This window comes from Fukomys damarensis, unplaced genomic scaffold, assembly GCF_012274545.1.
Source record: "Fukomys damarensis isolate Sample0158 unplaced genomic scaffold, DMR_v1.0_HiC HiC_scaffold_23, whole genome shotgun sequence".
Taxonomy (NCBI): domain Eukaryota; kingdom Metazoa; phylum Chordata; class Mammalia; order Rodentia; family Bathyergidae; genus Fukomys; species Fukomys damarensis.
In genome coordinates, this window is record NW_022900935.1 from 16,375,020 (window position 1) to 16,397,626 (window position 22,607).

The window sequence follows — 22,607 nt, forward strand, 5'->3', positions numbered from 1 at the left end:
AGCTTTAGTGATGACTTTTTTTTTTTCCCTCACGTATCATGGAAGTGAAAATAAAAATAGTATACTAAATACTTGGCTGGAATAACATGTTTGGCCTCAGGTGTATTGGAGCTTTTTGTACCTACCTTTGGTGAGAATAGGAAATAGTAAAAGCTTGGAGTTTAATAACTACATGAGTTTGGACAAGTCTCTGAATCTTGATCTCCTCATGTAAAATGGAATAATGTCTATTTTTCATGTGTGCTTAGTGTTATTGACAATAAATAAATGATGGAAACATTCAGAAATATGGTCATGTAAAAGGGTTTGCACACAGGCCAAAAGAATAAAATTTTTTGGGGGGATAATGGGCATTGAAGTCAGGGCATTGCACTGAGGTACATCTCTTGCCCTTTAAAAAATTTTTTTTTTTTTGGTATGAGGGATGGAACTCAGGAAGCACCACTGAGCTAAATTCCTGGCCTGCCCTTTAAAAATTTAAAAATTCTAGATAGGATCTTGCTAAGCTTGAAGTTGTGATCTTCTTGCCTCAGCCTCCCAGAGTGCTGGGATTACAAATGTGTGCCACTGCACCTGGAGAGCTGTCTTGCGGGGTAGAGGGATGGAGGGACTTTGGAGATTGAATTTGGGGCCTGGCCAAGCTAAAAACATGCTTAACTACTGAACTACATTTCCAGCGCCCCCCATTAGGAAAGAATGTTGACTTATCTGTATTTTCTTAGAACTAGAAGACCTTATTTTTATTTAAATAAAATGGGGAATGATAGTACTATGTTTCAAATACTAGGACAGGGCCTGTAACAAGTATGTTTGAGCAACTTTTTTTTTTGTTATCGGGGGTCGAACTTGGGACCTTGTGCTTGCAAGGCAAGCGGCGGTACCACTGAGCTAAATCTCTGGCCATTGAGTAAAATTAATGATAAAAAATATAGGGAACAGAAGACACTTGTAGAATATGAAGGATTTTTCTCACTTTAATTAGTAAATTCAAATTAGGTTAATTCTCATATTGTTTCCTCTTCTCATTCATTGATCAAATTTCTCCTGTTTGGATTTTTCTCAGTGCTATCTTTTTCCTATAATGGTTTTTGTCACCAGCTCTTCTTTCTTTTATTTTAAAATTTTTTTCCATTTTTTTTTTTTTATTGGTACACTTTTTTTTTTGGGTACTGGGGATTGAACTTAGGACCTTGTGCTTATGAGGCAGGCAGTGGAACCACTGAGCTAAATCCTCATCCCTCTTGGTACCCTTTTGATATATATAATGCTAACATTCCTCATAGGGAAATTTGTACCTGTACATGATATATCTTGCTGCTTTTTTCCCCATTCTCCTCCCCTCCCTCCAACCCCTCTTCTATTTACAAAAGCTTTGTTTCCATTTTTTTCTTGTTCTTTCCTTCCTTTCTGCCTCTTCCCTCCCTTTCCCCTTCTCATTTGAAAGTTTTCTCCCATTTTCCCATATCTGTCACACATTTTGGCCCTTATTTTCACTTTTGGTTTCTTATACCAGAGAAACCCCATGCAGTTTCACGTGTGTCTGGTTTGTCTCTCTTAACAGTATGGTCTCAAGATGTATCCATTTAGCTAGAAATGTCTCCACCTTATCGTTCTGTATGGCAAAGTAGTGCTGCATTGTATAAAAAACCACATCTTTTGGCAATCATTTGTTGGTGAACATTTGGGCTGTTTCCAAGATTTAGCTGTTACAAACTGTGGCACCAGCTCTTTTATATGTATTGGTCTGGGACTATGTGTTGTGAAATGGAGCAGTTATGGTCTAGGCTTGCATGTTGGAAAAATCCTGAACAAAAGTAGGTGTGGAGATGGAAAGGCTACTGTTTTGAGAAATAGATGTTTTATTTAGCAGAGGCAGTTTCAGTGTAGTCTTAAGGTATAGAGAAGTCTACTCTAGTTAACAAAATTTCAGGGCATTTAATGATAAAAATCAGGGTCTTTGTGAACCAGAGCAAGAAATATATATGGGTGGGGCTCTTGAATACTGAGACTGTTTCTTTCAGGGGCACTATCTTGTCTTTGCTGCTGCTTTTTCTTTGTGGTTTTTTTTTTTTGAGACAGGGTCTCATTTTGTAGTTCAGGTTGACCCTGAGCTCATTATGTAGTTCAGGCTGGCCTTGAACACACAGCAGTCCTCTTGCCTCTGCCTGAAGGTACCACACCTGCCATTGTCTCTGCTTTCAGCATTTTGTTTGTCTTTTGAAATGGGATCTTGCTATGTTTGTAGTTCAGGCTGGGCTGGTCTTGAACTTGGAGTAGTCCTCCTGCCTTAGCCTCCCAAGTGCTAGCATTATTGGTACATGCCGCCATGCATGGCTAGTGTGTTCTTTCTTTCTCTTTGCTATGTTGACTGCCAGCTTCTGCTTATTCTTCAGGTTATACTTGAAACAATATGATGGGCACATCCACCAAATCCTTGGGAAATTTTAGGTTCAAAGATGACCTTACTAGTTAGATAAAATTAACTAAAAATGAAAGGAAAAATGATAACTAAAACATCTCTATATATCTTTTTGCCTCAATTCAATCAGGCCAGTTCATCGATTCCCCTCCCCCTTCCCGCCTTTCCTTCCCCGCTTCCTCCCCTTCCCTTCCCCATTTTACTATGTAATCGGCTGAACTTTGTGTAGCCCAGGCCGCCCTCATACTGGCTGCAGTTCTTCTGTCTTAGCCTCCCAAGTGCTGGGATTACACCACATCTGATTATTTTCTTTACAGCATAGATCTTTGTGGCCAGTAAGAATCAAGAAGTTATTAAGCCAGGAGTGGTGGCATATTCCGGTAATCCTAGCACTTGGAAAGCCTAGGCAGGAAGATCTCTGTGAGTTCAAGGCTGGCCTGGACTACATAGTGAGTTTGAGGCTAGCCTGAACTACATAGACACTGTTTCAGGAAAAAAAAAAATCAAGAAGTTACCCATCTTACCTGGGTATGGTGGCACACACCTATAATCCCAGCATTTAGGGGGATGAGACAGGAGGATTGCTGGGAGTTAGAGGCCAGCCTGGATTCTACATAGTTACAGTCAGCCTGAAGTACATATCAACCCCCCCCACACCTTGCCTCTTAACAGAAAATTTTCAAAAAATGAGCCGGCATTGTGGACTATGCCTGTAATCCCAGCACTCTGGGAGGCTGAGACCGGAGGATCCCAAGTTTGAGCCCAGCCCCAACAACATGGCCATTTAGTGAGTCCCTGTCTTATAAAAATGGACTAGGAATATAGCTAAGTGCAAAGGCCCTGGGTTCAGTACCTAGTACCAAAAAAAAAAAAAGTTCAGAAAATGTTGATTTGTTGAGTTTTAATTTTCCTAAGTACACCATATAGCTGTGAGTTAATTTAAATAGAAATTGATTCAATGAATACCAATTTAGTGATACCTTCTTGTATCTGAGTTTGATTTCTCTGTAACAGCAATAGAGAAACTGGTTAAACTGGCCAGTGTTATTAAGGAACAGTAATCCAGGGCCAAATTTGGCTCAGTGTTTCTGCCACCTGCCTCGCAAGCACAAGGGCCCAAGTTCAATCCCTGAGTAATCCAAGGACAGGAATGCCAGCAGAGCAAGGGCACGAACCAAGTCAGCATGCTGTCAAATATCAAAACCTGTTTTTTTTTTGGTACCAGGGATCGAACCCAGGACCTTGTGCTTGTGAGGCACGCGGCAGAACCTCTGAGCTAAATCTCCATCAAAACCTGTTGTTTTTTAGTAAAAAAAAAATTTTTTTAACTGCTGGGGAACAAATCCAGCCAGGATCTCTTGCTTGCAGTGCAGGTGTTCTACTGCCAAGTTACAGTCCCAGTCCCAGTGATTTTACTCTGCATTCTATGGTGTACCATGATATCTGCCTTATTCTGTTCTTTGAGGTTTAAAGTTCAGTGATGTCCATTGGAGAAACTGATGAGTTATACCTAAAAATAATGTATTTGTTTGGATTATTAGCTTCTTCCAGTCTCTCTGTCTGTCTGTCACTCTTCTCTTCACTCCCCTGCCTCCCTTCTTTGTTTTTGACTATAATGTAGGAAGGTTGAACAAAAGACCAAGAAAAAAATCTAAACAAAGAGCTGGAGGGAGAATCAGGACACCATAGTGAAATAGTCAAGGAATGAAGGAATTTTCAAAGATAACCTTACTGATTAAAAAAAAAAGTAACTTTTTTAAAGAAAAGAAAATTGGGCTTGATGTAGTCTTTTTTTTTTTTTTTTTGGTTGTGGTACTGGGGATTGAATCAGGGACTTTGCACTGAACTACATTCCAGCCTTTAAAAAAAAAATTTTTTTTTTTTTGGTATTGGGGTTCAAACTCAGGACCTTGTGCTTGCCAGACAGGAGCAGTGCCACTGAGCTAAATCCCCAGTCCTTCAAGTTTTGTGTTTTTCTTGAGAATGCCCTGGAACTCACTATGTAGCCCAGGCTGGTCTCCAACTCACAGTGATCCTCCTGCCTCAGCCTCCCAAGTCCTGGGATTACAGGCATTCACCTCCCCGCCTTTCAAGTTTTTTTTTTTTTATACACGATCTTACTGAGTCCCTAAACTGCCCATGCTAGGCTGGATCTTGGGATCCTCCTGCCTCAGCCTTCCAGAGTGCTGCAATTACAGTCACGTGCCACCATGTCTGACTGAACTTAATGTGCTAAATTATTGTTCTTGTTAGTAATTAGTACAAGATCTCTATTGGAAGAAAAGAGAGGTTTGAAGCTCATAAAAACAAGTTGTAGACTCTAGAAAAGGAAACTCAGAAGAACACATGAATGATGTTCTTGGTTGGAATAAAGAGAGGAATACAGGATTAGGTCATGCACTGAATTTGTCAACTCATTTTCTTTTTGGCACAGGGAGTGGCAGTGTTTTTTTTTTTTTTTTTTTTTTTTTTTTTTTTTCTAAACTCAGGACCTTGCACTTGTGAGGCAGGCCTACTAGCTAAATTTTGGGAGGTATATTTATAGAGAGGACCAACAGCAGAGAAAGCCCTGGATCGGGATAAAATAGTTTTCCAATACTGGTAAATGGCCCAAAGAGAAAAATAAGAGTTTTGTGAAGCCAAAGAAGATGAAAGTGGAAATAATTAGCAAAAGTGAGAAAGGAATTAATTGATACTAAAAATTAACACTAAATTTTCACTCAGATTTCTAGAAGAAGGAGTTGTAGACTACAAATACTTAAAAGGATTGTTTTGTGTGATGTGTTTACTTTGATTAAAAATGACAGCTGACTTTTCTCCTTCATGATGGAGAAAGCTTCTTTGTTATTGGCCTAAAATGTTTCTGATAGTCATTTATGTCTTTCTTTTCTTTTTTTTTTTTTTTTTCCTGTGCTGGTATGGAAGCGGGGCTGTTCTGACACTGAGACACATTCTTAATCCTTTTTATTTTTTGAGATAGGGTGCTCTAAGTTGCTGAGGCAGGACTGGTTTTGGTCCTCCTGCTTCAGTCTCTCTCCATGCTAGGATTTCATTTGTGTGCCACCATACCTAGTTTCATGTATGTCTTTATTCTTTGATTTCTGTTGACCCCTGAGCATTCTTTTTGGATAGTTTTGCTTCCTTGGAAGAATTCTGGCTGGAAAGTTAGCCTGGCAAATGACCAGAGTAGCTCTAGCTCCCATTATAAGCCAAGAACTCCCTCAATAGTTGAACCCTTTTTGTGAGAAATGACTGAGTCTTTCTGATGTAGTCAGCTGTTAGTTTAACACTGAAGAATAGGGTTTCTGAGCTAGCAAAGGAAACTTCAGTGAGGCTCTTTTCTCAACAGTTGACTCTAGGGAGCAGAGGGTAGGTGGTAAACAGAGATGGTGGAAAATGGTTTATGGTGTACAGTAAGGGAGAGAGTAAGGGAGGGAGATGGGAGATGGGGGCAGAACACAAATAAGTGGTAAGAAAGAAAATGATGAAGGGAAGCTAGCGTAGAAAGGAACAGGAAATGCTGTAGGGACAGGGGAACAACCCCCCACCCAATTGATCCCATGGTCTTCAAGCTAGTTACATCCCTGGCCCTGGCCCCCTTTTTAGGATAGATTCTTACTAAGTCCCTAAGTTGTCCAAGCTGGGTTCAAATTTGTGGCTCTTTTGCCTCTGCCTCTCAGAAGGCTGGGATTATAGGCACATGCCACCATGCCTGGCTAGATGGACATATTTTGTTTTTTGCTTTTGTTCTTTTGAGACAGAGTCTCATAAAGGCCTGCTTTGAGGTCACTGTGTAGTCCAGGCTAGTACACTCTCGGTGATCCTGCTGCTTTATCCTCCCTGGGCTGGGAATTCAGGTATGTATCACCGTGCATGGCAAGGGCATATTTTGAAGGTAGGAAAGGAAACAATGGAAAGCAAAGGGTAGAAGGCCTAGAGTACACTCTAATCAAAAGCCCACAGCAGAAACAGATGGCAATTTGGCCTCTGTTCTCAAAGAACCCTGGGAGTGCAAACTTCCTGTGGCTGCCATGCAGCAATTTGATGTAGTATAGGAGGAGCATTTCTCATTATTATTTTGGTTTTTTAACACAAGGTGTTGCTGTGTAGTTCAGGCTGGCCTTGAACTTGCTATGTAGCCAGGCTGGTTGGTGATCCTTCTGCTCCAGGCTTTCTGAGTGCTAGAATTAAAAGTGTATGGAACCATGCCCACAGTATTGTTATTATTTTGAGACAAGGCCTTGAAAAATTGCCTAGACCAATCTCAACTTGGGTCTCTTCTCACCTCTGCCTCTTAAGTGCCAAGAATGCTGATGTGTATCACCACACCCTGCTGAGCATTGGACTTTAAATCAAAAGACATGGAGTAATACCCCATTTTAAGTGCTTTTCTTAACAATCATTGGAGAAGACATTTCTCTGAGCCTTAGTCTGCCTATCTCTTAAATGGGAACAGTCACTTAAGATTATTTTGGTGGTTATGTAAGTAATGTATAATGCAAATTCTCTGCTTTTATTCCTGTTTCATTTTTTTAGGAGATATAAATATACTTTTTAATATTCCCGATTAAAGCTGTATTTGTAGACTTTTGGATTTCCAGGAAATGTCTAGCTGTAGTTAAATATGTGATTAAATTCCACAGGAGGTAGACATAGGCCTTTGTGCGTTTGATTTGCATGCTTTGTAAATGTTAACACTGGCCTGATGGTTCAAAATCATTTCATACAACATTTGCAGAGTTTCCAGCTAACATCCTGTCCTCATTCTCCCTTCTCTTTATATGTATATATTTTTTTCTTTTTATATTTTTAATGTATAGTTTTGGAACCTATTTAGTGTACTTATCTGTGAGTAAATAGTGTAATCACATTGTAAAGTGATTGTAATTTATATTTCCAGGCCTTTTAAAGCTATTATATCATAATAATAAACCTTGCCTGTTTGAACTTACATAAAATAGAATTTTAGCTTCATTTTGAGTACTATAAATTTACATTTTTATCCTATATTCCAAAGCTGTTAATAGCTTAGTGACTGTGTATCACTTCTGGGCTTTTTTGTTGTTGTTATTGTTGTTGCTTCTATTTTTTAGAGACAGGGTTTCTGTGTAGTTTACATGGCCTTGATTTTCATTGTGTAGCCCAAGGCTGGTCTCAGACTTGTAGTGATCCTCTTGCCTCAGCCTTCTGAGCGCTAGGATTACAGGCAAATGACACTGTGCTTAGCCTAAAAGTATGTGATTTAAAGCTGTAGTATTTTTATGTAGTGTTGGTTTAGACAAAGCTCTTAGGTGGGTCACATAGGCAACATTTTAATAAATTTTTAAAATTTGGTCTCAAATGTATTTTGATTCATGTGCTCTATAATTTTCCCTTTCCTTTCTTGGCTGTAGCTTGAGCTTTGCATTTACTCACTGCTAGAAATTATATACCAACTTTTAGTGGGTAGTGGTGATCAGAGGAGGGGGTTTGGGAGTTGTGCAGTCAGCAGTCTTTGCCAGAGAGGCAGAAGAGCCACCCTTTTAAATAAATTCTTCTATTAAGGGATGGGCAAAGACTAGCATCATAGCAGAGATGGCTTGCTACTTGAGAAGGCTAATAGATTGCAAATAATTTTTTTTTCCTGGTACTGGGGATCAAACCAGGACCTTGAGCTTACAAAGCAGGTGCAGTGCCACTGAGCTAAATCCCCAGTAAGAATTTTTAAGTTGTAAAAATATTGGCAGCTAAGCATGGTTATATCTATAATCCCAGCACCCAGCTGAGGAAGGAGGATCAGTCCAAGTATGAGGCCAGCCTGAGCTATGAAGTGAGTTCAAGATCACCCTGAACTATATAGGGAGGCCTTTCTCCAAAAAACACACAAAACAAACCCTAACAATTTGAATTACAGTTTTTTTTTGGAGCCACCGTGCCTGGCAAATTATAATTGTTTTAAATAATCTTTTTCACTTAATTCTCAATATTGATATTTTTTTAGTAACAGTCTTGAATTCAGTAAGTTGAAGTCTAAAGAGATTGTTATGCTGTGGGTAAGAGAGAACATTTAATGATAGGTAAGGTTTGGGATATGTGCTGTGTTTTGCTGCTCTGGTTTTGGGGTTCTGGCAGACTTCTACTATGGAAAAATGTTGGCGCCAAGCACAATGGTACATCCGTGTAATCTCAGCACCCTGTCAGCCTGAACCAGGTGGACTGCAAGCTTGAGGCCAGCCTGAGCTTCCTAGTGAGCCCCCGACCCTACCCGTGTTGCTCAGTGGAAGAGAGCCTTTCTAGCGTGCAGTACTAGTTTCAGTCCCCAGTACTGCAGGGAGTGTTGTCGGGATTCTCTGTTACAGCGTGTGTGGTGCTCCCGTGAGATTTATCAAAGACACAAAGGGTTGGGTGGGATGGGTCCCCTTGTTTATAACCGGTCACAGCTGGAAACGATGAGCACTGTGATCTTTTGATTTACTAACAGTGGTCAGTTTACATAATCACCTTCAAACATCATTGTCTTAAGTTAAAATGTATAAAAGTGGCTAACAATTCATGTGAATGTTTTTTTAAAAATATATTTTGAACATAAAAGGGAATTGGGGGGATAAAGCAGGGATTATTGCTGAGCCCTGATGATGACGAAAGGTAAGTGGATATTTATCTCAGTCACTTAATTTTTGCTGTTTGTCAGTATCTGAATGTAAATGAAGGTTTTCAGATGAATGTAAAATTCAAGATCCTGAGTTGAAGCTTTTCCCTCCTCTATTCTCAACACCTAGGTACGTTCAATGGATGAACTGAATCATGATTTTCAAGCACTTGCTCTGGAGGGAAGAGCAATGGGAGAGGTGAGTGAGCCGAAATATCAGAAAAGTGGGTCTGTCTTTAAGGGAAGGTTGTCTTTCATCAGATGTGTCCAGATCTAGTCTCCAGAAGTATGTGCTTGCTCTTCCTTGTTACCATCCTCATGACAGGAATGGGATGCTGGAGAATTTTGCCAAAAGTATATTATTATTGGAAGAATGTTAACTTTGCCTAATGACTGAAGATCAAAACAAAACAACCAAAATGTGAGCATAAATTATTAAATATAAACTGAAACTGAGTACAGATTATTAATAATTCAGCCATAAACTGAGGCATTAAAATTTTAAAATATTTTAATTTTATATTTATTAAATGTCTTCTTCACCTTTGCCTTACTTTCCAGTGGTTAGGTTCTTTGGCAGTTGGAAAAGGAGCCTTAATTTGGCTGCTAATCAGAATATGTCAGTAACCTATTTTAATTTTATTTACCTATTTATTTTTTTGAGACACGGTCTCACTATGCAGTAAAGGCTGGCTTGAACCCACTATGTATATATAGCCTGGGCTGGCCTTGAACTCCCAGTGACCCTCCTGCCTCAGCTTCCCAAGTGCTGGGATTATAAGCTTGGGACCCAGTTGCCTGTAATAACCTAGAGTACTGCCTTTTAAAAGGAAGTTACTTAGTGCTGTGTTTTAAAGGGAGGGGAGGCTGTTAGATTTCTGGTCAAATAATTTCAAAGGATGGACATTTGAATCACTTATCTCTTAGAAAGAATTCAAATATAAGAATTTTGCCATGTTTAAAATTTGTAAAAACATTTGCTTTCGACCATTTTATATATATAGGCAGGGTTACCATGATTCTAAAAGAAAGGAGCTTATCGTTAGCTAAAGTAAAGGCAACCTCTTGTGATTCTAGTTGTTGATAAGGAAGTATGTATTGACGATAAAGATAGTGTGTGCAGTTTGAATTAATTCTTTAAGATGTCACTGGTTCACAAGTGGGGCATTTGTGGCTTTCATTCTGGAGAATAAGTTAGCTTTTCTCTTCTGTTTTTATGTCTAATATTTAAAGCTCCCCTAAATATTTTAAAGGAGGGAGAATTGCCATACTTTTATTTTTCTCTTATATGTGTACCATCCATTAGATATGTTTGTCCTTTGTTTCAGCAAATATCATTTGATCCAGGCACTGTGCTAGGTTCTGAGGATTCAAAATTAAAGTGAATTCCTCTCCTGAGTTTATAACAAACATTCATTGATTGCCTTTTTGGTTAGGCAATGAATAGTTAAAATCTTTTGAGGTTTTGGCTAAAATTCCTTGTTCCTTTGCTATAAGCTGTTGCTTTGCCTCTGACTTTTCTGAATCATCTAGTGGTCAAGTGTCCTATCATCTTGGGCTCATGGGTTTTAAGAGATGATTAGTAGGTGTGCTAGTTTTAACTGTGCTTGCCTAATACAGAAATAAAGTATGTCAATAAACCATATGTGACAGAAGTTAGAACAGAAGACAGATTTGTTGAATTTAAGAATTGATAGAAAAACTACATTCATCTTATCACACTCCTATGATTCTAACCTGGTTTATGCCACTCAAAAGCTAATTCCAGGTTGGTTTTAAAAAATACAAAATATGAATAATCTGTTAATATTTTGTAAATACCAATTAATGGTCTTTCCTCTTGATTTCTCGCTCTCTTGCTCTCACCCTCACTCTTTGCTCTTTTGTTTTTTCTGAGCCAGGCTCACACTATGTATGTAGTTCAGGCAGGCTTTGAACTCACTATGTAGTGGAGGCTGGCTGTAAACTCAGGTGACCTTCCTGCCTCAGCCTCCTGAGTGCTGGGATTACAGGTGTATACCACTATGCCCAGCGATCCATCCTTCCTTCCTTCCTTCCTTCCTTCCTTCCTTCCTTCCTTCCTTCCTTCCTTCCTTCCCTTTCTTTCTTTAGACAGGGTCTCACTATGTAGTTGAGACTGACCTGGAACTCACTCTGTAGCCTAGGCTGGTCTCGAACTCGCAGCGATCCTCCTGCCTCAGCCTCCCTAGTGCTGGGATTACAGGCGTGCGCCACCATGCCCGGCTCAAGGCTTAATTTTAAATGAATAGTGAATAAAATTTAACAGAGGATAAGGTTTATTTATTTTATACTTTATTTTGTTATATTTCTGGGCATTGAACCCAGTGGCACTGTGTACTGAGCTATATCCACAGCTCTTTTTATTTTTTGTTTTGAAACAGGCTCTTGCTAAATTGCCTAACTACCTGGACTCCCAGTTTGTATATCTTCCCACCGCAGCCTCCTCAGTGCTGGGAGTACAGGCATGTGCTGTTGTACCTTAGAGGATAAATTGCATCACATTGTGGGTAAATTGTGATCAGTTGACAATGTTAAATTCTGTTCAGAAACGTTTTTTTCTTCCATAAGTGCCAGTTTCTGGTGTATCTATGTAGTTCCTCAGACCTGGGTAAAGGTCTGTCTCAATAAGTAAACAGTATGGTCAGTCATCACTGTGCCGCTCTGCTTTCTCTCCCCAGTATCTTGAGACTAGTAATAGTGGACATATTTTAACTGCTCTATTAGGCGGATGTAAGAGGCTTGCATGCATCCTCCCTCAGTACTACCAAGATAGCAGTTTCCTTATCTAGATAAGGAAAAAGGCCCAGAGAGTTGAGTTAATCTGCCCAGGTTAACAGTTGTAATAGAGCTGAGTTTCTGATCTACTCCAAAGCATGTGCTCTTTTTTTTAAAAAAAAATTTTTTTTCCAAGCATGTGCTCTTAATTAGAGTAAATAAAACCATTTTTTTGGTTAAAAATAATTGAGAGGCAAAACATTTAACTTTAATATTTTCTTTTGTTTGTGAAACAGGGTCTTGCTATATAGTTCAGGCTGCCCTTGAACTCCCTGTATGGCCCAGGCTGGCCTGGAATTTGTAGTGATCCTCTTGCCTCAGCTCCCTAGTGCTGGGATTACAAGTCTGTGCCACCACACCTGGTTATTATTATTATTATTTTTTTTGCAGTACCAGAGACAAAACTCAGAACATTGCACTTGCCAGGCAGGCTGTGGTGCCACTGAGCTACATCCCGGGCCCCCGCACCCAGTTTTAACAAGCTTTTATAATAAAAATCTTAAAAGTACAACTTTAATTATTTCATTATTTTTCAACCTATTTAGCAGCTGAATGCTTCTAGTAGGTATTGTATGTAAATGCAGTGTTTACCAATATAATCATTAAAGTTTCAAGTAAATTTAATGGACTTTTAAGCCAGGCACAGTGCATTTTATTTGCAGATATTTTATGTGTGTTTGTGTACATCCTGTGTGTGAGTCCTCACTAGGGGACTCGCTAGGGGAAACAATGTTAATGTACAAGAATGTATGAATCTTTAGATTTCAGATTTGGTTCTGTCCAAATTAATTTATAACACTTAAACTACACTTTAGACCGCGTTCTCTAATGTCCAGCTGTTCTTAGCTGAAAGACTGTTTTACTTGCCTCCTCCTTTAGAAAAGGCAGCATGAAAAGGAAGATAGGCAAATGTCTTTGGATCAGACCACAAATTATTTAAAAGTATTTAAATGTGTTCCTTGTTGGCTCCTTTCATTTATCTAAAAATTTTTTTTCACCTAAAAAAAATTTGTTTTTGTTCTATTTTTTTGACACAGGGCCTCACTATGTAGTTGAGATTGACCTGGAACTCACAGTGATCCTCCTGCCTCAGCCTCCTGAGTGCTGGGATTACAGGAATGAGCCTCCATGCCTGATTTATAAGACATTTAAAAGATACTCTTTAGAAGGGCTTCCCCTTATGATTTTTGGCGATTTCTATAATATTTATTTATATGTTACAAGGGATCGCACTCAGGACCTTTCGCTTTCGAGGCAGGCAGCAGCACCATTGAGCTAAATCCCTTGTCCTGTAATTTTTAATTAAGTTCTTTTAAGGGACTAATTCACCAGTTTGTAGCTTCCTAAGACACTGATCTGTGTATCTGTGTGAGTTGGCAGTTCTGTAGTCAAGGCAAGTGGCCTAATGTGGAGGCCAGATCTGTGAAATTCTTGTTCATATCTATTATGAATTGGAGAATTGGAGGCTTTTGGTTGGCTAGAAGTACTTACAGAGTCAGTCCTGAAAGAACTACCTTACTCTAGCAATTCCTTGTAAACAAAGTCCCCTCAAGCAACTCATTTGAATACAAAGTGAATAAGCTGTTAGAAAGGAGGTATATGTCTGTCACTGAGATCATGTAGCCTTTGCTGGAGTGGGGAGGAAAGGTTAATAAAGCAAAGCCTTAAGATGTATTAAACTTTTGAGTACAAATAGCAGTGGTTTAAAAAAAAGTCCCCTATTCTCTTAGTTGTGTATTAATAATCCCATTCAGTTTTGGGACATTTTTGACATCTTGTGCTTAAAAGTTTAGGAAAAACATAGCTAGCTAGGCTGAGCAGGCTCAAGGAATAAGATATTAGTAAATGGCTTACTTGTATTTGGTTAATGATGAGATGTTAGAGGTGAAATGACTTTTCTATGAGTATTGTTTGTGGAAGTTCTTGGGACCTCATAATAGTTTTGGAATTGAATATTTTTGAGTAATACAATTGGGGAAAATATCTTCTCACCTAGAATTGTGGAGGTATCTGTGTTTGGAATCTACTCCTTAATTCTGGCCTGTCATTTTGAGACTTAGGTACAGTCTTATTCATTCCAGTATCTGCTTTCTAGTCTGCACTAAGGGGACTAGGCAGATCTACCACTGTTTACATGGATTTGTCTTGAAATGATTGAATACAGCAAAAATATACACTTGTTAATAAGGGGAGAGATGATTCACCTACTGCCTGATCCACGTTCATTAAGTTTCTACTGTTCTGGCATCTTTTGGCTAAAATGTTATCTTTGATTTGAGGACTAAGCTTAAGGATATAATTTATACTTTTCAGTGTCATTTTATGGTGTAATTGATAGTATTTATATGAATCTCCCAGTAGGTTTTTAAGGGATATTATTTATTTTTTTTCTTTTGTGGTACAGAGGATTGAACCCAGGTGCTTTGCATTGTAAGAGGTAGAATATAATTCTTCCTCTTCCATTCCCCACGTTATTTATTTATTTATTTATTTATTTATTTATTTATTTATTTATTTATTTATTGGTGTAATTGATAGTATTTATATGAATCTCCCAGTAGGTTTTTAAGGGATATTATTTATTTTTTTTCTTTTGTGGTACAGAGGATTGAACCCAGGTGCTTTGCATTGTAAGAGGTAGAATATAATTCTTCCTCTTCCATTCCCCACGTTATTTATTTATTTATTTATTTATTTATTTATTTATTTATTTATTTATTTATTTTAGACACAGGTCTAAGTCACTGAGTTGCCCAGGCTGGGCAGTCCTCCTGCCTCTCCCTCTGCCTCACAGAGTGTTGCAATTATAAGCATTGCTACCACACCTGGTTCCACCAATTTTTTTCAAAATGAGGGGGGAAAAAAGTCCTGAGGTCAGATGACTCCAGACCCTAAGGTGACTAACGACAGGTGACTAAGATCCTAAGTGTCAAGGTGTACATTCACTTCGAACTCTCTTGTTAGGCTTAGAAGTAATAGCTGCCAGCACTGTTGTGCATTCCTTGTTTTCCAAATACTTTGTTGATCACTTCATGTATATTATATTTTTTACAGTGGCCCTGCAATATTATAATGGCTTTTTAAAGATATGAAGAGGAGAGAGGGCTAAGGAATCATGAGCCAACTATTGTACCTAGATGTCTTATCACTGTTAAATCCTGAGTTTTCCTGCCACGTGTTCTGCAGATTGTGTCTACTCATTATTCAGAATCCAGTCAGGTTTGATTACCTCTGTAAAGTTTTCTTGTTCTCACCAGCTTGAAGCTATGGAAGGAGTTAAAGTAGCAAATGGTTCATATCATTTAATGGCCTTAATTTGTTTTATATATCGTGACCTGTGTACATGTTTTCTGTTTTTTTGTACACAAATTTGTTGTGATTGGGAGTCTCAGCTGATGATGATGCACTTTGCAAGCAGTAACAGCTTAATGTATTGTGTCGAAAAGCATATATACCAGGGTTGGGAATGTAGCTCAGCAGTGCAGTACCTGGCTGGCAGGTGTAAGGAAGGTCCTGAGTTCGATTCCTGGTAACAAAAAAGAAAAAAAAAACATAGATACAGTAAATATATTATCTAAGCATAGATTCCTCTTTACTTTCTCTCTCCTTTTCTTTTTTTACTTTCTCTTTTATACCAGAAGTTGATATCCTTGTAGTGCAGCTTAGTTAAATGCTGGTTGTATGTTATAATCAGATTACTTTTTTTATCCTCAGACTGCAGCATTATGGAGGAGAGGATAAGGACAGACAAAATTGAAAAGAGTTATTCTGTCTGTTCTGCAAATAGGTACATTTTAGAATTATTTGATAATTATATTTGCAAACACAAGATATGAAAGGTGAATAATAAATTAACAGTGTTGTTGCCTTCCAAGTTGAATCTGATACAAAGCATTTATTGTAAAAGATTTTTCATTGAACATAGTTGTAAGTAGTTCAATAGCACATGTTCTCTGGGCCATCTGTTATGGCATGGAAACACATCCTCACTATAGTATCTACACAAGAGGCATAATGTTTAGAAAATTGGAAGTTTTTTGTTACATTACCTCCTCAAATTTATATAAATATATTGTGTGTAATTTCTTCTTGTTTTACTGGTTTTGCTGATAACCAGAATACTAAAGCTAATTTATTGTAATTTGAATAAATAATTAAGTTGTGGTTCTCCTAGCAAGGACTATAGAGAAAATAGTTCATCTTCTGTGTTCATATTCCCTGTGCATATAGTATCCATTATCTATGAATTGTTCATTTCCTGGACTGAATGAAAAAAGGGAGATGCTTTATGTCTGGTTATGTGGGTGGGTTTGAGTATTTGATTCCATATCGAAGGGATTGAGGGACACTTCATTCTGTTCTCAGTTGAGCCGATTGCTTCCTGCTTTGGAGATCTGAGGGGCATGAGTCACAAAACAATCTAGTGTTTTCACTGTTTTACTAATGAATTTTACAGGTTTCTTAAGTGATCTAGTAGATACCTTTTGCACTGTGGGCTTTCAAATACTGCAGTTATTATAGGCCAGTGATAATGTGAGTATTATTATGCTGTAGATCAAGCCATATAGCATGTGTGTGTGTGTGTGTGTGTGTGTGTGTGTGTACACACCTAAATACATAGATATTTTTAAGTTATTTATAGATAACGTAAAAATAAAAGAGGTAACATAGTACTCTTTCTTATATATTGTATCATGCAGAAAAGCCTGGTTGTTCACATCAGACATTTTGTTATTTTATGAACATACTTTACTGTCAATTTGTCAATGTTTATGAAGATAGTAGAGAAGTTTCTTTTGGGTTCGTTCCCACTATCTTGAAATGGGCAGGTATGAAGAAAGCTTGCAGTGGATTCTGGTGGAAAAGGAATTAGTATAGAACTCGTCCCCAGGTTAATTTATCACAGAATAACATGAAGTGGTATCAGTATCTGGATATTAATTTTTGAAGGGCTTGCTTTTATGAAAGTATGAGCAATGTGGTCACTTTTGTGTAGGTATATGTATGTGCTTCATTTTAAGAATGAAGTTCTTGATAGTTTCAGTAGTTGTGTAAAAATTACGGGAAACCCCTGTGTATTTTGGAGTTAGTCATCAGCTGAAGAGCCAACTCTTTAATTCTAACTTGGGGCTGTCGTAATATTTAAATGTTATAAAATCCTTCTTAGTGCTGCTTAAATTCCTTTTTTGCTCCTATGATTTTTTTTTTTTTGTTCCCAGCAACCAAAAATGGATGTTTCTGGAACCCTTACAGTCTTTAGACTTACACAATGTAAATTTGTAGTATCATATTCTCTCATGGAAACTTGGCCCTGTTTCCATGTACCCTTCACTCTCAGCTGGCTCTATGGAATGGACTCCCTAATTGTAAATCAGCTTGTATATACTTGGTGACTTCATTCTGATCTTTGTAATGGGTTGTGACTGTTAACTTTTTTTTTTTTTGGTGAGGAATCAGGACCTTGCGCTTACCAGGCAGGCACTGTGCCACTGAGCTACTTCACTGAGCTACTACACTGGCCTTCTTACTTTTGAAATTCTACAGATTTTTTTTAAAGCGTACTGTGAAGGGCCAGGGATGCAGCTCAGTGGCACTGCACCTGCCTGGCAAACTCAAGGTCCTGAGTTTGATTCCTCATATGGGATGGGGTTGGGGAACCATGCTGTGAACCCTAAGAAGCACCTCAGCAGTAATTCCTTCCCCATCTTCCACAGGTCCCTTCTGTTTTCCATTTAAGAACTGATGACTGCAAGTGAAATCTTTGCTTGGACTCTTCTTTACCATTCATTTGTTTTCCTTCACCCCACTTTATGGAAACCTGTCAGATTACTCTTTTAAAAATAATTTTTGTGAAGATACTCCCTTTTTCTCCCTCTTGGAATAGAGCCTACCTCCTTGGGTTCATAATACTGCACTGGCAGTTGGCGCTCTTTCCTTCTTGCGTATTGTATTGATGGCCAGTCTCCCAGGAGGCATCTGCTTCAGTTGCTTTTAGTTCTACTTTTGCTGATTGCAGAAGATGCTTTGTATTGTCCTGCCCATTCTAAAGTCAACTCTGCTAAGGCATTCCTTGACCAGCCTATCCCTGGTATTTTTTTGGAGGGGAAGTGTACTGGGAATTGAACTCTGGTCCTTTTACTTGTGAGGCAGGTGGTGGAACCACTGAGCTGAATCCCTGGCTCCCTGGTATCTTTCCTTCCTTCCTTCCTTCCTTCCTTCCTTCCTTCCTTCCTTCCTTCCTTCCTCCCTTCCTCCCTTCCTCCCTTCCTCCCTTCCTCCCTTCCTCCCTTCCTCCCTTTCTTCCCTCTCTCCCTCCCTTTTTTTGGTACCGGGGATTAAACGAACCACTGAGCCAAATCCCCGGCCTCTGGTACGTTTTTCTGTTGACTGGTTAAGTGTTCTTTTTTTCACCTGAGGTAGATTATGAAGTGTAGCAGTCTGTACCAAACTCTTAGGGACATACTTATCTTAAAATATCTTGTAACTGTATCAGTTTGATTCCTTTTAAATAATACTCTTAAATTCTTTCAGGGCAAAGAAAGTTTTTTTTTTTATTAAGTTTATTGGTACATTTTAGATATACAGTACAGTTACATTCATTATTGGGATCTGGTACCTTTACAGGACTTACCTTGGTTTTTATGTTTTTCCCTTCCCCCTGCCCTCCCTTCACCCGCTCCACCCTTTCCTATGAAAGATTTTGTTTCTATTTTTTCCTTTTCTCGTGTTTCTTTCTTTTCCCTTCTTTCCTTTCCCCATCCCTTCCACTTCCCCTACTCCTTTAGATAGACCTTTTCTCCCTATTTCAGTTATCAATTATATACACGTTGATCCTTATTTACACTTAGTTTTTTTACACCAGAGTAACTATTCAGTGTTCATTTGTCCTATGACTTTCATTTAAGAGTATGGCCTCAGTGTGCATCCATTTAGCTATAAATGTCTCTAGTTTCACATTCTCTTTTGTTTTGTTTGTTTTTGAGACAGGGTCTCACTTTGTTGTTCAGGCTGGCCCTGAACTCACTATGTAGCTCAGGCTGGCCTTGAACACACAGCAATCCTCCTGACTCTGCCTCCCGGGTGCTGGGATTACAAGTGTGCTGGGATTACGCCTGGCTTCAAGTTACTCATTCTTTATGGCTGAGTAGTACTCCATTTTAAAAAAATTCTTTATCCAGTGCCCAATTGATGGGCAATTGGGCAGTTTCCAAGTTTTAGCTATTACAAACTGCTGCTATAACGATGCGTGCATATGTATTGCTGTGGTATGATTCTTTTAGTTATCCAGCAGAGGGATAGCTGGGTCACATGGGACCTCTAATCCTGGTTTTTTTGAAGTATCTCCATCTTGATTTCCACAGTGGTTGCACCAGTCTGCACTCCCACCAACAGTGGAGAAGGGTTCCTTTCTCCCCACAACCCCGCCAGCACTTGTTATTGGTTGATTTTTTGATAGCAGCCATTCTTTCTGGAGTGAGGTGGAATCTCAGTGTTGTTTTTATCTGCATCTCTCTAATGATCATTGATGTTGAACAGTTTTTCATATGTTTATTTAAAGAAAGGATTTTATTTTTATTTTTTCCTAGTAGTAGCTAATGTAGACCATGCATTTCAGAGTATGTTCAAGTGGTACCTTTGACTTCAGGAAGTACTTAAGGTGCTTAAACTTTTCTAAAGCCAGAGAAAGAATGTTGGTTTTTAGAGGTGGGAAGGAAGACTATTGATTTGGCCTCATTTTGGAGATGCCTAAGTGATTGGTGTAATTTCTTCTAGAGTAGTGGAAGTAGTAACAGTGATTACCAAAGTACTCAATAGCCCAGAGAAACATTAAAGAAAACTATTAGTTTACATGTTCCTAATTGTAACTAGGAAAAAAACAAAAAAACAAATTTTATTTATTTATTTATTTATTTTGGTGTTTTTGAGACACAGTCTCACTATGTAGTTGAGAATGACCTGAAACTCACTATGTAGCTCAAGCTGGTTTCAAACTCATAGTGATCCTCCTGCCTCAAGCCTCCCGAGTGCTGGGATTACAGGTGTGCACCACCACATCAGGCTAGCAGTTGTTGATTTGTAGAGGCGGTGTGTGTGTGTGTAGAATTAAATGAAATACAATAATAGTATTTTAACATTGAGAAATAATCTTTTCATGTGAGTTCCGAGTAACTGATGAAAGACAGTGCAGCATGTGTTCTTAATGAGCAGATACACCAACAGGCAGAATTTGATCATGCTCTCTCTTTTTTTTTTTTTTGTATAAGGGATTGAACTCAGGATGGCACCACTATGCTAAATCCCTGTTGGTAGATGATGTTCTTAACTGAAAGAAGTGATAACTAAAAAAATAAAATCTTTTGCAAATATTCTTTCTACTTTTTTTTTTTTTTTGGTATGGGGGATCGAACTCTGTTCACTGCGCTTGCGAAGCAGGCCCTTCTTTCTTTATTTTTTGGTGATACAGCTTTTTTTTTTTGTTTTGTTTTGTTTTTTTGAGACAGAGTCTCACTTTGTAGTTGAGACTGACCTGGAACTCACTGTGTAGTCCAGGCTGGTCTCAACTCACAGCAGTCCTCCTGCCTCAGCCTCCTGAGTGCTAGAATCACAGGTGTGCGCCGCCACTTCCTGGCTGATACAGCTTTTTTGAAGGGGGTAGGTGGGATGCTGGGGATTGACCCCAGGGTATTCATAGTGAACTGCCTCCCCACCCTCCTTTTTTGTTTCCCCATGGGGTCTCACTGAGTCACTAAGTTGCTCAGTTTGGGCCAGAACTTTGGATTCTGCCTCAGCCTTCCAGAATGCTGGAGTATCAGCGTGAGCCTCCACTTCTGGCTTATATAATTTTTTGTAACTTAAAAAATAATTGACTTGTGATCACAGTGAACATTTAAAATATTTATATTTTATTTGGTACCAGGGATTGGACTTGGGACACTTGTACAGCAGGTGGTGGATCCGCTAAGCTAATTACCCGGCCCAAAATATTCTTTATTTAAAACTATAGTTTTCAAAGGAGTTGGAGTATTAGTTATTAAAATTATTTTAAACTTTAATACAGTCTGAGCTCTCTTAAAATTAGTATTAGCTTTTGTGAATTTGAAGTTACACTGAAGTGAAATGTGTCTGCTTAAGAGAACATGCTTTATTTGTAGTGAATTCTAGACCACTATTATCTCAGTTTTTATTACAAAGTCATTTGTAAAGTATAACAAAAATGTATTTTGTAATAGGTAATTCATAATCCTACCACATAAGCAAGTGTGTTTTTGTCATTTTTCTTCTCCATCCAAAAGGATACATGAAGAACATATACTTTTGTATTTTATTTTTAAAATTTAATGTTATTTTATCAATATTGCATGCAGTCATTATGGCTATTTTTGGTGAGCTTACATTATATACTACCGCTTCCTGAGTGTTGAATATTTAATTTGAGACCAACTTATTTTTTGGTTTGCATCCAGCAGTCTTACAGACAGTTTTGTTTTGGGAAAAAAAAATGTTAGGCAGGCATGATGGTGTATACTGGTAATTTCAGCACTTGGAAGGCTGAGGCAGGAGGATTGCCACAATTTTGAAACCAGCCTGACTACATAGTTCAGGGATAACCTGAACTACATGGTGAGACTGTCTTAAAAACAAAACAAAAAAAAATCTTTTTAAAGGTACATTCTCAGAAATGAACATGACTTAGTAACCCTCCACCTTTCTAACGAATTGTGCTAGCAGTGAATGAATGTATGCCTTTTTTTTTTAAAGCAATGTAAAGGATTGATTTATACTTTTAGGATTTGTCTGTAAATATACCTGTCTGTCCTATTTATGGGATCACCTGCATGTGCCACCACACTTGGCTCCTTTATCTTACTGAATGTTCACAGCTGTCAATTTTCTAAGTGAGAAGACTGAGCAGTTAAGACCTAAATTCACACAACTATGATATAAAGCCAGTTTTTTAATGATTATAAGCATTTGTATTTACTGACCTAATCAGGGAATTTATAATTATTTATCAAAATAAGCACACTTTCATGATATTTTCATCTCTTTAGCAGTATTGAAAGAATCCTTAGTTGTAGGCAGTTATGAGATGATTGTATAAGTGAGGATTTATGTCTTTTTTGTTAGATGAAAAGAGATGTTGCCTTGCAGAATGTGGAAGTTGCCTACATGGCCAACTTTGCTTGTACTGGATTTCTCTTTTATTCTCTAGAAGCTTCACGAGTAGGCTTCCTGACTTTTTTCCTTAAGTCTTTTGTCTCACAAAACTGGGGTTCAAGATGGGATAAATCGTGTATGTGCTTTTCTCCCCAATGTTTGAGAACAGATACCACTGGTAAAATTATAGAAATTCCATTTAATGGGACATTACAAGGAAGAATACAGGTTTGTTTTATTACCTGGGATGGTAGGACCTTCCAAGCTCTGCTTCCCAGTTGTTAGACAGACTCTCACAACTTTGCAGTTGATTGTATTGCTGGACTGATCCCACAGTAAATGCAACCACAAGAGATTAATGTATAAAAAGCAAAGTGAGCTGGGCATGGTGGCGAACACCTGTAATCACAACACTTGGGAAGCGGAGGCAGGAGGACTGCTGTGAATTGAGGCTAGCCTGGGCTACATAGTGAGTTTGAGTCCAGCCTGAATTACAGAGCAAGACTCTGCCTTAAAAAACAAACAAACAAACAAAAAAACAACAACAACAAAATGCAGAATGCCCTTTACTAATTTATAAGGAGAAATAATTAACTCTCAAGTGTA

The 22,607-nt window shown here is 38.4% G+C and overlaps 1 protein-coding gene across 10 annotated transcripts in view; it reads left to right on the forward strand.

Moving 5' to 3' along the window:
* Positions 1 to 22,607, forward strand: part of Pum1 (pumilio RNA binding family member 1) — a 119,451-nt gene that overhangs the window by 19,284 nt on the left and 77,560 nt on the right. For all 10 annotated transcript variants that reach the window (XM_010621615.3, XM_010621617.3, XM_010621616.3 and 7 more), the window contains exon 3: positions 9,178 to 9,246. In XM_010621615.3, coding sequence (XP_010619917.1) covers positions 9,178 to 9,246 — 69 coding nt within the window. The remainder of the gene's footprint in view (positions 1 to 9,177; positions 9,247 to 22,607) is intronic.